General features: G+C 43.6%; 2 protein-coding genes across 3 annotated transcripts; both read right to left on the bottom strand.

Annotated features, from left to right (window-relative positions):
- Positions 1–2,262: 2,262 nt before the first annotated feature.
- LOC122658496 (F-box/LRR-repeat protein 3) lies at positions 2,263–5,513 on the bottom strand. 2 transcript variants are annotated; one of them, XM_043853485.1, is made up of 8 exons: positions 4,801–5,513; positions 4,532–4,657; positions 4,128–4,232; positions 3,871–4,023; positions 3,624–3,705; positions 3,369–3,498; positions 2,969–3,263; positions 2,263–2,877 (listed from the first exon to the last, which is right to left on the bottom strand). In XM_043853485.1, the coding sequence occupies exons 1-8, from the start codon at positions 5,485–5,487 to the stop codon at positions 2,611–2,613; spliced, it is 1,845 nt and encodes a 614-aa protein (XP_043709420.1). In that variant the 5' UTR covers positions 5,488–5,513; the 3' UTR covers positions 2,263–2,610. The 2 variants fall into 2 exon arrangements, with proteins under 2 accessions (XP_043709420.1, XP_043709419.1); XM_043853484.1 differs by having other exon boundaries at positions 3,624–4,023.
- A 2,358-nt stretch (positions 5,514–7,871) lies between these two features.
- Positions 7,872–8,780, bottom strand: LOC122659589. Its single transcript, XM_043854689.1, has one exon. It carries the CDS (start codon positions 8,778–8,780, stop codon positions 7,872–7,874), a length of 909 nt encoding a protein of 302 aa, XP_043710624.1.
- Between the last annotated feature and the right edge of the window lie 5,607 nt (positions 8,781–14,387).

The raw sequence follows: 14,387 nt of genomic DNA, 5'->3' as shown, positions 1-14,387 counted from the left end.
AAAAAAAAATCAGATTGCCCTATTAAATGTGGTAGTTATTAATAGGATGGGGGAGAGTAAATCATGTCATAAATGAAATTAGGAAGAAGGAAATGGTTACACCTAGCGATGTAATGGTGAGCAAAAGAAGCAGCAGTATCGCTAGCATCATTAAGCATATTGAGAGCTTTGATCTTGATGATGCACTGCCACTCAATGATGAATGATTAACCATGTTAAACTCCATTTCATCCTTTGGATCCAAACTCTCCATCGTTCTCCCTGTGATATCATCCTCTTTCTCACCATCTTTTGCTCTGCTTGCTTTATTAGCTTCTTTGCCATTCTGCTCATCTGAATATAAACAGTAAGCCTTTGTTTCTCCAAAGTCCAACATCTCTGCTTCAATTGACTCAGCCGGCCAAACAGCCTCAGCTCTGGATTCCACAGAAGAGTCTGGTGTTACTTCTGAACCTTCTCCTTCTTCTTCTTCTAGCTGATCGAAAGATTCATCATCTTCTCCCTCGCCATTGGCCTTCACTAATGGTTTTTCGTCCACAGCCTGTGAGCCCCCGAAGTAATCATCTTTTTCTATGTTTTCCTGTTTGAGCGAGCAGGCGCCGTAGTTCAACAATGGCAATGCTTCAATGGTGCTGATGGGAGTTCCAGCCTTGTTGATATTATAGTTATCAAACTCAAATGTTGGTATTTTCCAAACCTCCGTGTCATCATCGGAGGTGTTCTTATCTGTTTCCTCCTTCGATCTGTTGACGTTTGCTTCCTGAACGGTAACAATACTAATCAGAAAATGGTGTTTGGGTTTTTTTTTTCTCTTAATCGAGAAAAGAAAGAGAATTGAGAAAAGAATTACCAATATCAGATTTTGAACCACCACGAGTTCAGAAAAATTGACATGGGTTGAATCAATTTTTGATAACCCTTCATCGCAGAAGCAGCTGAAGATTATTGGTAACCAATGCTTTAATTATCTAAATTTAGATCAAATTAAAGGATAAGAAAATAAAAATTAATCTGCAATTTTGTGCTTTGGGTTTTTTAAGTTTACCAGGAGCTATGTTTGCGTTGCATTGACTGGGATGGAGTTTGAAGAAGAGAACGAAGACCTTCATTTCCTCCTCCTTCACAGCTGCAGTGGCTTCTGTTCTTTAATGGTTTTGTTAGACCAATGGGCTTTGGTGGGTCTTTGACAGACTTTTGGGTCGGGGTGGTGTCGCTTGGTCTCCTTTTTCTTGCATTGTTCGTAAGAGCTGCTATCAGGGTTGCAGCAGCTAAGGCTCCGGCCAATGCAATTAGTCTTCCGATGTCACATCCGGCACCACCACGGACGATAAGCTTCGTCGTCTTCTTCTTCTCCTTCTCCTTCCCCTGATCAGAGTTGATCTCTGATCCCATTTTTCTGTCTTTGATGGTGAGGACTAGATTCTTATTCTTTCCGGATTTAAATTGGTTTTTAATCTAAATGGAGTATGTGAGCAGGATTTTTCTTTTTGGATTCGGAGTTTAAAGCGGAAACCTTTGGCAAAGTCACCACCTGACGTTCTAATCGCTACTGATGAAGAGTAGCCTGAGGTTTGTTCAGAAATCCTCGCACCTGAAAATTCTGAAATCTACTAATTTGGGTTTTGCACTCTTCTTGGTTTTGTTATAGGAGAGGATTATCTCTCTCACACTTCTCTTCTCTAGTCAGTAGTCCCCCCCCTTACTCTCTAGTCTCTACCATTTGAACGGGTCTTTAGCACCGTGGGTTGCTCATCTGTAGCAGAGGAGTCGGATAGTTCGCATCGGCCCTTCCTTTATGCTCAGAACATGCTTTTAAAAGGGTCAACTTCCTTGATCTACTTAGGTAAGAAAAAATATTACAAAACAAGGATGTTTACAAGAAAAATAAATGTAAAACAAAGTCAAATTTACCTGTTTTGTAATACTGTATCATCTGTATGTCATCTCCCCGTATCTATCGATGGAACGAATCTTACTGGAGGTAAATTTGTCCACAAAATGATTTTTTTCAATTGAAGTTGAGGACAAAACAATGAACCCAATAAGATCAATCTATATCGGTATCAGTATAGAAATTCCGTCAAGAATTTGCCAAATTTGACCTGAATCCTATAAAGCAAGTATGAAACGATTGATGCCGCCACAATGGCCAGAATCAGATAGTCCAATCCCATCCAACCAGAATTGGATTGCCGATTCCGGCAGATTTAGAAACCACCCATGTACACTGAGAAATGTTTAATGGATATGGATTCCAAATCATTCATTCGCCCACCCCATTTTGCTCTGTTTTGGTAAGCGGATTCCACATCTTCTCTAGGACCACCTTTTGGCCAACCAAAAACTAGAAATCTATCAAACAGTTCTAATGTTTTGGTTCAGGGTGAGTAATAGTAAAGAAAAGGGTACAGAGCTCAAATCTTGTACAATTAAGAGACATTCAATTTATGACTTAACTGTCTAACTTATTACACTAAATCTTCTTTTCAATTTCTTAGTAGAAGGAAGATGTTTTGGTCCATCAACCCACCCTATTCCAGGTGCTACACAACCACGCTTGGCTAGGTGGACCAACCATAGTACTAGAAGAAGAAGAAACATGGTTTCATGTTAACTCAAGACCAAAGCCTTCTCCATCCACCTAATCTTGCAACCCCGAGCTTGCAGCATCTGAAGCAGCTCTGCGGACAGCAAGAACTTAAGAGTGCTCAGTAACTTCAACTTCTTGAGTCGAACACAGGAAGCTCTAAGCGCCAGTTCAAACCCTTCCACTGAGACAAGGGTAAGGTGCACCAGCTTTGCGTCCTGTAGGCACTTCATATTTCCCATCGCCATGCACAATGCTACATCTGATATCCGGCAGTAGCTCAGGTTTATCTGTGCAAAAACAAAATTTCCCACTTATTCATGGTAAAGATGCATTTTTCAGTGAGTTGGTTGATCGATGACAGTCAGGGAAGTAACCAACCTGCCGGATGTTTGGCGAATAGTGGGCAAGAGACCATAAACCTGCATCACAGATGCTATAACACCTCTTCATGTCCAATTCTGCCAGGCTCTTGCACCCAACTGCAATAGCTGTCAATCCCAGACTAGTGATCTTCACTAACCTACGAATCTCCAAGTCTAATAGCTCTTCTAGAGTGCTTATATACTTTAGGCCTTCATCGCTGATCTCCACACAATAACATAAGTTCAACTTCTTTAGCTTCCTGCATCCATTTGCAATGGCAGCCAATCCATAGTCTCCAATGCCCTTGCAGCTGCAACAAATAAATGCACAAAACCATTCTAGAAAATCATCGAAGAACCTTAGAATATGCATTCACACAAGCCCATGAAGGCATTACAAGTAATAGTAACATTACCGGTATAGATCGAGTTCAAGTAGCTTTGTGCATTTATATCCGATATGGATCAGACCCTTGTCTGAAATGTTCGTGCAAAGCCCCAATTTTAAGCACAGGAGCTCCAAACATCCTGACAATTGCTCGAGACCTGCAAGGAAAGAAGCCATACATGCTTAAATTCGACATCTTGGAAGCTGGAATTTAATTACCAAAGCCAAACTTGAAACATCTATGAGCAACACCAAACCAAGTTCAAGTTTTATTGTTTACTACCTGCATCATTCACACCCATACAATCGGTGAGATCAAGCTCCTCTAAAAGCAGGCAACATGATCCAAGACGACCAAGACCCATCTGCGTGATCAAATTACAAGACTCCAACCTGAGGCACAAACGATTCTTACAGGAGTCTGCTATAGCAGAAAGTGCTGCATCGGTGATTAAATGGCAACATGTAAGATCAAGTATCTTCAAATCAGGACAACCGGATACCAGCTTTTTTATGCCTAAATCAGTCACCCCTGTGCATTTGCTCAGTCCAATTTCGACCAACTGCTTGCAATTGTTGCCGATGATCCCAAGGCTCCAATCAGACACTCGAGCTGCATAAACTCTAATGGATTTCAGGTTTTTCAACTCGCCCAATTTGTAGACAAGAGGTTTGGAAAGCTCCTGTGGAATCAAAATTCAACTGAGTCATGATCCAGTCCAGAAATTACCAAGATAACAGTATAAGCCAAGAGTGGCAAGGCACTAATTTTTTAAAGCGAACTCACAGAAAAACTGTAACCAGCAGTGATCTGATGCAGACCCTTATGTCCTCTAATAACCGAAAGTAAGCCTCGTGAACTCACATTATCACACCTTGATACATCAATAGACTGCAATCCATGGAAATTATACTTATCAAAATCAAAACCTAAAGAATTCAATTTTCCACTTTACAATTCCTATTTATATTTTATATTTTAGTCCCTTTTTCCTGTGTTAGATCATAGATGAGGCAAGTTGTACATTCCTTTTCATAGAAAGCAACAAATAGTAAGGGTTTCTGACATGGACTGAAATTAATTAAAGAACTAGCATGTGACCTATATTTGATTGAGAAGCAAAATTAAATTACATGAGAACATTTACAGGAACCCATATTTATTACTTGAGCCAAGGAAAAGAAAATTACCAGGAGTGAAGGGTTTCCATTACTTAGAAAATGCAAGCCATTGTCATCTACAGAGGAGCACCCTACCATGTGCAGAACTTCCAGTCTCCAGAGAGAAGAGATAGAATGAAGGGATTTATTGGTCACCTGATGGATTTCAATTACCAATAAGCAAATAAATTTTCAGGGAGAATGAACTAATAGTAGTATTTATTAAAGAATGGAGAGGAGAGAAAGTGTGGTGGGACATGGATAGTTATTGTCTTAATAACAACTTTAACACTATTTACCTTGAGATAAGAGAGATCAAGGATTCTCAGGGCGGTACACTTCTTGGACAGAAGCTCGATTCCGAGATCTGTGATCTTCAAACACCATTTCAAGTTCAGGCTTTCCAACCTAACACACCCAACAACAATCTTGGCCAATCCGAAATCGGTGATGCCCAAACACTTGACCAGTTTCAGAACCTTCAATCCTTGGGCGTACGAGAGGGCCGAAGCTTCCCGATCTCCAAACCCACGGCAATAAGACAAGTCGATCTCTTGCAGACAGGGGAGCGACTTCACCACCACCTCCAAGCCACCTGATCTCAAGGCGCATGCTCTGGAAAGAACCAAGGTTTTGATCCATCGAGCCAAGCAGGAGTAGGGGTTTGGGATCCCGAAAAGGAGGGTCATGGTAGCATCGTCAATACAGGGGCATACAGAGAGGTCGAGGAGGTCAAGGAATTGGTACCTGCGAAGGAGGCGAGGCAGAGAATCATGGCGGAGGACACGAAGGGATCGACGATTAAGGGATTCCAACCGGAGAAACTCTTTGCAAACCAAACGCAAGGATTTCCGGTGGGAGTCGTCGACGAGCATGTCAAGTATTCGTAAAAGCAAGTCTTCAGTCAAGACAGTCAGTATGGAAGGAAAAGGGACAGAAACTGTAGCAACCATAGCCTCCATCATCATCATCATCATCATCATCATACCAACAGCACTACAGGTGTTTCAGTCACACACTAGAAGAGATCAGAGAGAGTAAGATAGATAGACGACGGTGATGGAGGAAGAGAAGCGGGTGGGTCAGAAATCTGGATCCTCTAAAACAAATTTCGAAAGAAAAAAAACTGTAAGTAGGAACAGAATTCAGGTGGGTACGAAGAGAAAGAGAAAGCGAAAGTGAAGGAGAGGTTGTTGGATGGTTTCAGAGAAGAGGTGAGACAAGCCGAAACAATTCCTCCGGCCAAAGCGATTGTGCTTCATTTGCATACTTTCCTTAGCTCTGTTTAGGTCGACGACGATCAGATTTCAGAAAATTTTCTCTCAGATTAGCAATTACCAGAGATCCTCGAATCTCATAAAGGACAGAGACAACCAGTGACGCAGAGAGAAAGCGAGAGAGCGAGAGACAGGGGGAGAGAAGGATGGAACGAAGGGTCTGTGAGGTTTGTTTGGTTATTGGGACTTCTCTGCCCTTGGGCCTTGGAGGTTGGGGGTGGAGTTGGCTCTCGGCGTACGATAGTGTAGTCAATGGACAGGTGAAATTTGGAATATTTTTTTAGGTAATTGTGTAGTTTGGAATTTATTGATTTTTTATTACAGAAAACATTAAAAACTCTTTCTTCAAACAAAAAAAGTACGAAAAGTACGAAAAACACCCCCTAGGCCGCACTAACTTTGCCACTTGCCAGCTATCCGGCACTACGTGTTTTGTCTGTAACCGTACGGTACCTGGGCCCATCTAACGATGTCTATCGCGAACTTTTACGTGTTTCCGTCTGCACCCGTACGGTACTTGGCCCATCTAACGATGTCCAGGACAGAATTCCACCGCCCGTACTTTGGAGGTAAAAGAATGTACCACGTGTACCAATTAAAAATAGGTATCATGAATATGCATCATAGGCAATAAAGAGGGAGAGAGAGAGAAAACATATGGTATTGGATCAACCGATATAACTCAGGATTGGCCAAGACCGATCTGGATTGACTCACCCCAAGGGTTTTAAAAGCTGGAATCGGCCTCCGAATCGGATCAGACGATTTTGATCCGTTTTGGATTGGAATCGGTTGAGAAGGGGATGGAACCTAGTGGAGAGGCCAATTCGAAGGAAATCAGAATGGGTCACGGTCGGTTTGATCAAACCGATTCCTATGGGTGTCGAATTTTAAATCGAATTGATTGGATCAATCAAAACTATTCGGTTCAGCCTCGAGCGAACGAAAATAAATCTTTATCGGACCAACTTCGGTCTAGCTTTTATGAAATTAGTTCACAATCGAGATCAGTCTAGCCAAAAAAATGGATCAACCAAAACCAATAAGAAATCAGGAAAAAACTGAAAAAAATTCAATAAAATAGCTTTTTATATTAAATGAATCGAACCAACCCAAGAATGAACGAACCCATTGGTCCAAGTTGGATTCAAACTAAAACCGATCATATTCTTATCGAGCTTGCTTCTATTTGGCCAATTAAGACCAAGACAGGTTCATTTGATAAAACCATACCGAACCTACCTATTGACACTAGGGGTGTCAATTCTAGGCTCAGATCGACCCTACCCGATTATTAAATGTGTCGGGCTTAAGCTCGAAGCGTTTAATAATCACGCGATCATGGTGTGGGGTCCTAGTCCGTCGGGCATCCGATCAGACTGACCAATTCCAGGCCCGACATAGCCTGATCCATTTAAGATTGCTTGAAATTCTCATTTTACCCTAAGATACATTTTCTACTGATTAAGTTGATTGGATGAGTAGTTGAGTTGAGGGTAGAACTAGAAAGATAATTTGGACAAATTAGAACAATTGATTATTATTTTTAAGCTTTGGGTTGATTGCCGCATACGTAAATTCTATTGTCGAATCATTGCTATGCAATAAGACAAAAGAAAAAGGCATCATAGGGTGTTCAGGTAATTTTATTTTATTTTTAAAAAAATTATGGACCTCATATGCTATTTTAAGTGGTGCTCTTTCTTTACATCATAAGAAACATTTATGAAGGAAACCTTGATGATCAAGTTATTCTTTAATTAATGGATAATTGATTGATTAAGATGATTAAATAATGAACATCATCCAATTAAGGCCTGATTATAGCTAGACACCAATCGAGCCAATCTAGGCTTGATCCGATTAGCAATACGACGCGGTCCCAATGCAGGGCTTGAGATTGGTGGAGCCCGATTAGGCTCGACCCAGCACGACTGGTTGACACCCCTAATTGACACCTTACGGATTTCCCTCTTTTTACCCTGCTCAACCCCATTCCCAAACTCTTTGGGTGTAATAAATTTGGGGGAGGTTTTCTTACAGGGGTAGTGTAAAGAAGGCATCTATTCTATTTTTTTTGGTAAAGAGAAGTTTCATTGCAAAGGAGGGCAAGCGTTACACAAGGCATCCTGTTGACAAAGGTCAAGGAGCCAAGGATTGGAATTTGGCCAATCCATCCTGCCTACCAAGGATGTGGCCTTCCTGGCTAGAGAGTTAGCGACATCATTCGCTTCTCTAGGGATCCAACTGATGTTTACAAAAGGGAAATTTTGCAACAGAATTTTAATATCGTCAATAATATTAGCCGCACTCATAGGCACAGGTAGGGATTCATCTATCAGCAGAGACGCCAGGCTAACATTATCCACTTCAATGTTGATGTTCTCGAAGCCTCCATCCAGCGTCGCCTTTAGGCCAGTCCGAACTGCAAGCGCCTCTCCTACAAAGGGATCTAAGAAATGCTCTGGAGCTGAGAAGGCCATTACAGGTCTGGCCATCGAGTTGCGCAGGATGCCTCCAATCCCTCCCCTCGAAGCAGAGTGTGGTAAAGAAGCATCGCAGTTTAGTTTGTACCGATTTGGAGGGGGCACCGTCCAATGAACAGGCTGGTTGGAAGAGTTGCTATGTGCTGACGACGGGGCTGTGCAGGAAGCCCAGAATTCTTGGAAAGCTTTCTGTGATCTCTCAATTATCTCTTCTGGAGTATATCGCATGTCCCTGAACGCCAGCTCATTTCTTGCGAGCCATAAATGCCACACTATAAAAGAAAGTAAGTAGAGGGCTGCCATCCGGCTCTTCTTGTTGGGAAACTGTAGTTGACTCCAGAAGCCCAATAGTTGAGATAACTTCGGGTTGTTTGAATTGGGCATCACATAGGACAGATTACTTCCAAACCAGACAGCTCTAGCAAACGAACATCCCAAGATGATACGATCTGTAGATTCCACCTCATTCCCACAAGGTTTATAGCTCGGGTCGACTCGCAGCTGTCGTTTGATCATGTTTTACCCAGACGCAACGCCTTGAGCACAAGCTTTCCACAGAAAGATCTAACCTTTGGCAGGGTTTTGCAATTCCCGATGTGTTTCCATGTCTGGGTCGATATGAGGTCCCAACCATGATTCGAGGAAGAAGAGGCCCTAAGATTCTGTTGGTTATCCCTTTTGTTTGTTAAGAAGTGATACGCCGATTTAACTGAGAATCTTCCTTTGGAGTCACCTCCCCATACCAACATGTCCTCCCTTTGAGACCAAGGGAGCCGGATCTCAGTTATAGCCTGCACCTCCAGTGGAGAGAATAATTGTCGAAGAATTTCCATTTTCCAGGCCATATGAGTTGTGTCAATAAGGTCCGACACATTTGATAGAGTGCAGCCACTTGGTTTCAGACTCTTGATGCTGGCATCAGGGAGATTTGGAACCCACCTAGCATCCCATATGTCAATTTGGTTCCCATTTCCAACCTTCCATAGAAGCCCCTCTTGTAACACCTCTCGGCCCACCTAGAGACTCTTCCAGGCCCACGAAGATCTGGATCCAACCTTGGCCTGAAGAAAATTGCAATTGGGAAAGTAAATGGCCTTTATAAATCTAGCTCACAAGGAATCCGGGTTGGCCCAAAGCCTCCACGCCACTTTTGACAGAAGAGCCCGATTATGGAGAAGTGGATCCCTAAAGCCCAATCCACCCCTCTCCTTGGAGCGGCACAGACGCGTCCAAGAGATCCAACTAATTCGTTTCTCCTCCCCCTGTTGGCCCCAGAAGAACTTGGACATTGCACTTCTGATTGAGTTGTGGATGGACGCCTGTAATGCAAAGTGGGACCCAGCAAAGGTGGCCATTGAGCTTGCCACCAATTTGATCAAAACTTCTTTGCCAGCAGGGGAGAGCAGCCGGTGTTTCCACCCCTGGATCTTATTGGCTACCCTGTCTCCTATCTCCTTGAACAAGTCATATTTCTTAATTCCAAAATCGGTAGGAAGGCCCAAGTATCTGGAAGGCTCATTTCCATATTTAACTCTCAGAATTCTAGAGAGCCGACATTTGAGTCTTGGAGCTGAGTTGGGACTAAACATGATGGAGGATTTCTGAAGATTAATTTCTTGTCCACTGGCGTCGCAGTATAACTCTAGGCAATGCTTTAAGTGGATGATCTTCTGCAGCTTCACTTCCGAAAAGAGTAAGCAATCGTCAACAAATAGTAGGTGGGAAATAGGAGGGGCTCGACCTCGTACCTTGATACCCTTAGTAAGATTCGCAACTTCAGCTGCTCCGATGATGGAACTCAGAACCTGGGAACACAGAATAAACAAGAACGGTGATAGGGGGTCTCCCTGTCAGATTCCCTTAGATGGAATAAACGAGCCACCCTCCACTCCATTCACAAGCAGAGTGTAAGAGACCAAAGAAATGCACTTCATTATCATATCAATCCATTGGTCACAAAAACCCAATTTAGACAAGGTGGCACTAATAAAGACCCATTCTAGTCGGTTATAGGCTTTACGCATGTCAAGCTTAAGGCCTAGGAATTTCTTTTTTCCCTTTTGATGCTTGATGTAATGAAACATCTCATGGGCTATAAAAATATTATCTGAAATCAGACGATCCGGTACAAATGCTGATTGGTAAGGAGAAATGATACCTGTGAGGGAGCCTTTCAGCCTGTTTGCAAAGATCTTGGATATGACCTTGATAGCCACACCGCATAAGCTAATGGGCCAGAATTGTTCTGCCGTTTCTGGGAGAGCCACCTTAGGGATCAGACATATGTATGTGCGATTCAGTTCCAGTGGAAGTATGCCATTAGAGAAAAACTCAGTGACCACCGTATGCAGCTCCTCTTTTGTGATATCCGACAACCTTTGGAAAAAGATTGGTGGGAATCCGTCAAGTTCAGGGGCCTTCAATGGGCCCATTTTATTTAGGGCCCCCATAATCTCATCCATTGTAGGTATGGAGCATAGAGCCACATTCTCTTGCATAGTTACAACGGGTTGTATTGACACCAAGGCTTGCTGCAGCTGCTCCTGGTTGACCCCTTCAGAAGTGGAAGCCTGAGCAAAATGAGTTAAGAGAACCGAGTTCACCCCAGTGCTGTCTCTGGTCCAGTTCCTTGAAGAGTTTTTCAGTTTCAAAATCCTATTGTGCTGGCGTCTATCCACTGTAGCACCATGGAAGAACTTTGAATTGGAATCCCCATTCCGCAACCACTCTATTCTTGACTTTTGCTTCCAATGGATCTCTTCCCTCAAGAGGGCCTCCTCAAGCTGTTGGCGAGTTTATGCTTCGGTGGCCTGACAGAAGGAAGCAGCAGGATGATCTTGTAACTCTTCCAACTTCTGCTTTAAGTGTTGAACATTGGTCTTAAGATGTCCAAAAACCTCTCGGTTCCAGACCCTCAAATCACGTTTACAAGTGTCCAGTTTTTGCGTCAACTGTGTCGGAGATGGAGCTAAGTGAGTTTGGTTCCACGCCTGTTGCACAACGTCCTTGCACCCATTGTGACGGAGTCACATCGCCTTGAAGCATAATGGTCTCCTCCCCCTCGCCTTGCCCCCTATAGTGTCAACAACTAACGGGCAGTGGTCCTAGCAAATAGATGGACTGACAAACACTGCCGCATCTTCAAATTTACTTTGCCAAGCAAGATTGGCTAAAGCGCGGTCCAATTTAATTCTGATATTTGTCGCTCCAGTCCTCCTGTTGTTCCAAATGTATTGGGGCCCCTTCGAACCCAGGTCTATAAGACCACAATTGTGCACCATTTCGCGAAAGCTGGCAATGTCCCTGTCCCCTGTACGATTGCCCCCAGCCTTTTCGTGCCATCCTAAGAATGAGTTGAAGTCCCCGACGCACAACCAAGGGTCTACCCGTGTGTTGCCAAAGGCAGTGATCTGGTTCCAAACAGCCTCCCGACGAGTTCTAATCGGGTCTCCATATATGCAGCTCAACCAAAATTCCCCATAGTCTGACTCAACTTTACAGTCTATGATGCGGTTGCTAGCCGAGATTACCTGGATCTTGACATGATTCTGCCATATTAAAGCAAGGCCACTAGCCAGACCATCAGCACTAACTACAAAGTAATTGCCAAACTGCAGCCTCTTACTGATGTCAGCTACTCTCTTCTCTTGGCTCTTAGTCTCGACAAGGAAAATGATATCCGGATTCTCAGTCTTGGAGAGGTGATGCCACACTCGAACTGTCTGCGGACTCCCCAACCCACGGCAGTTCCAACTAAGTATTTTTATGGCAACCCATGGGATTGTTTCACCCCAGTCACCATGGGTCCAGAAGTTAAAAAGTGCACCGCTTCATTGTCTGCTCCTCCATTGTTTCCATCCCCCTCCAGGGGAAGTTCATGAGGTTTGTAGCCGAGTCTGGCTCTCTTTAGCGTGTTAACGGTCTTGAAAGGATCCGAAATGGTGAGTCGCTGCCTATGTTTGGGATGTTGGGGCTATCTCTGGCCTCTGGTTAAGCGAGTCTCTATGGGCTGGGGTATCTGGATGGGTTCAGAGTTAGGGTGTAGGGGCTGATGGGTCATGGGTGTTATACCCGTACCCCGGGATATAATTAAATATCATTTCTTCTCGTGACGTGTAGATACCGCTGCCATGTATGCTAGTGACCTGTTCTCCATGATGGTCAAACCTAGCTACAAAATCGTTGACCACAGCACGGGTTTGCCTGTGGAGGAAAGATTCCTCAACCGCCAGTGGGGAAAGTTCGTTGACGGCGACTTCGTCGACTACCCTCCAAGTACCAGCCCGGGAAGCGAGGAGTTTAGGAGAGAGCATCCTGTACCGTCACCTCAGTTGGATAATTCGTTCGGTGATGAGCTTAGCATTGCCATGGCGAAGTTGTTCGGGGTCATGGGTAATAAACCATGACAGGGGAAAAGTAAGTTCTAGCCTCAAGACTTATTAATTATTCTTCCCTTGGTAACCTCGAAGTGCGGGTCCGGGCTTGAACCGCTCGAGCTATTTCATGAGAGAAGGGAATAATTTAAGTTCGGGTCCCGCGTACCTTTAGGAAGTACATTGGGGACTTATACCCATCTCTTATGAACCCATCTAAGAATGGGCTTTTCCCTAATTAAGGTTGTGGGCAGGCCCATTTAACCTATTGACCCAATGATGGGTTATTCCATCCACTTACCCACATAGGGCTAATGGGTTGACCCATTAGGCCTCATGACCCATTTGTCTAGAGGTACCCAAATACCCATTTATTATAAATGAGTCCATGAGGGAGAGAGAGAACATTACTTCTCCTTCATCATTCTCTTCTACCCTAAATCTTGGAGGAGAGAAAGAGGAGAGAAAGAGGAAGAGGAAGGTGAAGAGGCTTGGAGGAAGGTGGAGACCCCATCTCTTGGGCCATAAATCGTGGAGCTCTCTCATATTGGGGGTAGGTAAGCTATTGAAGCTTCTTCCTTCTTCTATTTTGGATTTTAAAAGGGGTTGGGTAATGGGAGAGATTGACCTAGATCTCTCTTGGAACCTAGGGAGTCGATGGAGCATTAAAGCCCAAGCTATGGTAGAGTTATTTCACTCCATTATGAGCTCTAATGTAAGGGTTCTCATTGCCATTTGAGAGATTTAAGGTTGGACCCTAATGAGCTTAGGATGGAGTTCCCTAGAAGTTCTTGTGCTTTAAAACCACTTGAAAATGGGGTCCTTGGAGGAGAATCCTTCGGATTTTGGACCTGAAGGTGTGAGGGTTTACATGTGGTTTCGCACTGCAAGAAACCACCCCGAAATTACCTTCCCGAGAAGGCCCCTGTGAAGGTCGGATTTACACTCGGTTTCGTTTAAAACCACATCACATCCGACCTTGACTAAAATTGTCCTGAGCCCTGTGAAGCTCGGATTTACACTCGGTTTCAGTTTTCGAAACCACATCTCGCATCCGACCTTGACTAAAACTGTCCCGAACCCCCGGTTTCCTAGGATTTACATGTGGTTGTAGAATTTGGGCATGAAACCACTCCTGCAACCACTTTGTTTCTGAAACCTTATACTTAAGTGATTATGGGAGACCTTTTGGGGATCCTTTTCCTTCGCTCGTTTAACCTTATTTCACTCTTTGTTTAGGTTAATATATTCATCTTGTGGCTTATTGCTTGATCGAGGCGACAACCGATAATCTTGGTGCTTGGCGTATACGTTGTGAGTGGGTTTGGTCGTTTGGGCCTGTTATTATTATTGCATTATATATTATGTAATCATTATAATTAATAAGCATGTTTGCGCATATTGCATACTCTTATATACAATTGTTATAATGTTGATCGGTAATGTTGTACCTTGATGGGTCTCGGTGCGGTGGAGTGCCGTGCTTAACCCCGAACACTATATACATTTATGAAGAAATTATGTTGAATGTCATGTTGAACTATATGCGCGTGCGTCGCTGGTAACCGGGCACTAAACCAGATGAAAAGTTGATGAGCCCGGATTACCTCTTGGGACGATAGGACTGGCATGTAGTATATTGTGGCTAGGATTTCACACCTTTATGCTACGACCCTTACCAACAGGGGTTTAGGTATTGGGTAATCAGTACACCGGATTCTGTGGAGGTGGGAGAGGCCAATCATGGTAG

Source organism: Telopea speciosissima, chromosome 4, assembly GCF_018873765.1.
Source record: "Telopea speciosissima isolate NSW1024214 ecotype Mountain lineage chromosome 4, Tspe_v1, whole genome shotgun sequence".
Lineage (NCBI taxonomy): Eukaryota > Viridiplantae > Streptophyta > Magnoliopsida > Proteales > Proteaceae > Telopea > Telopea speciosissima.
This window is presented reverse-complemented; position numbering and strand designations above follow the sequence as displayed.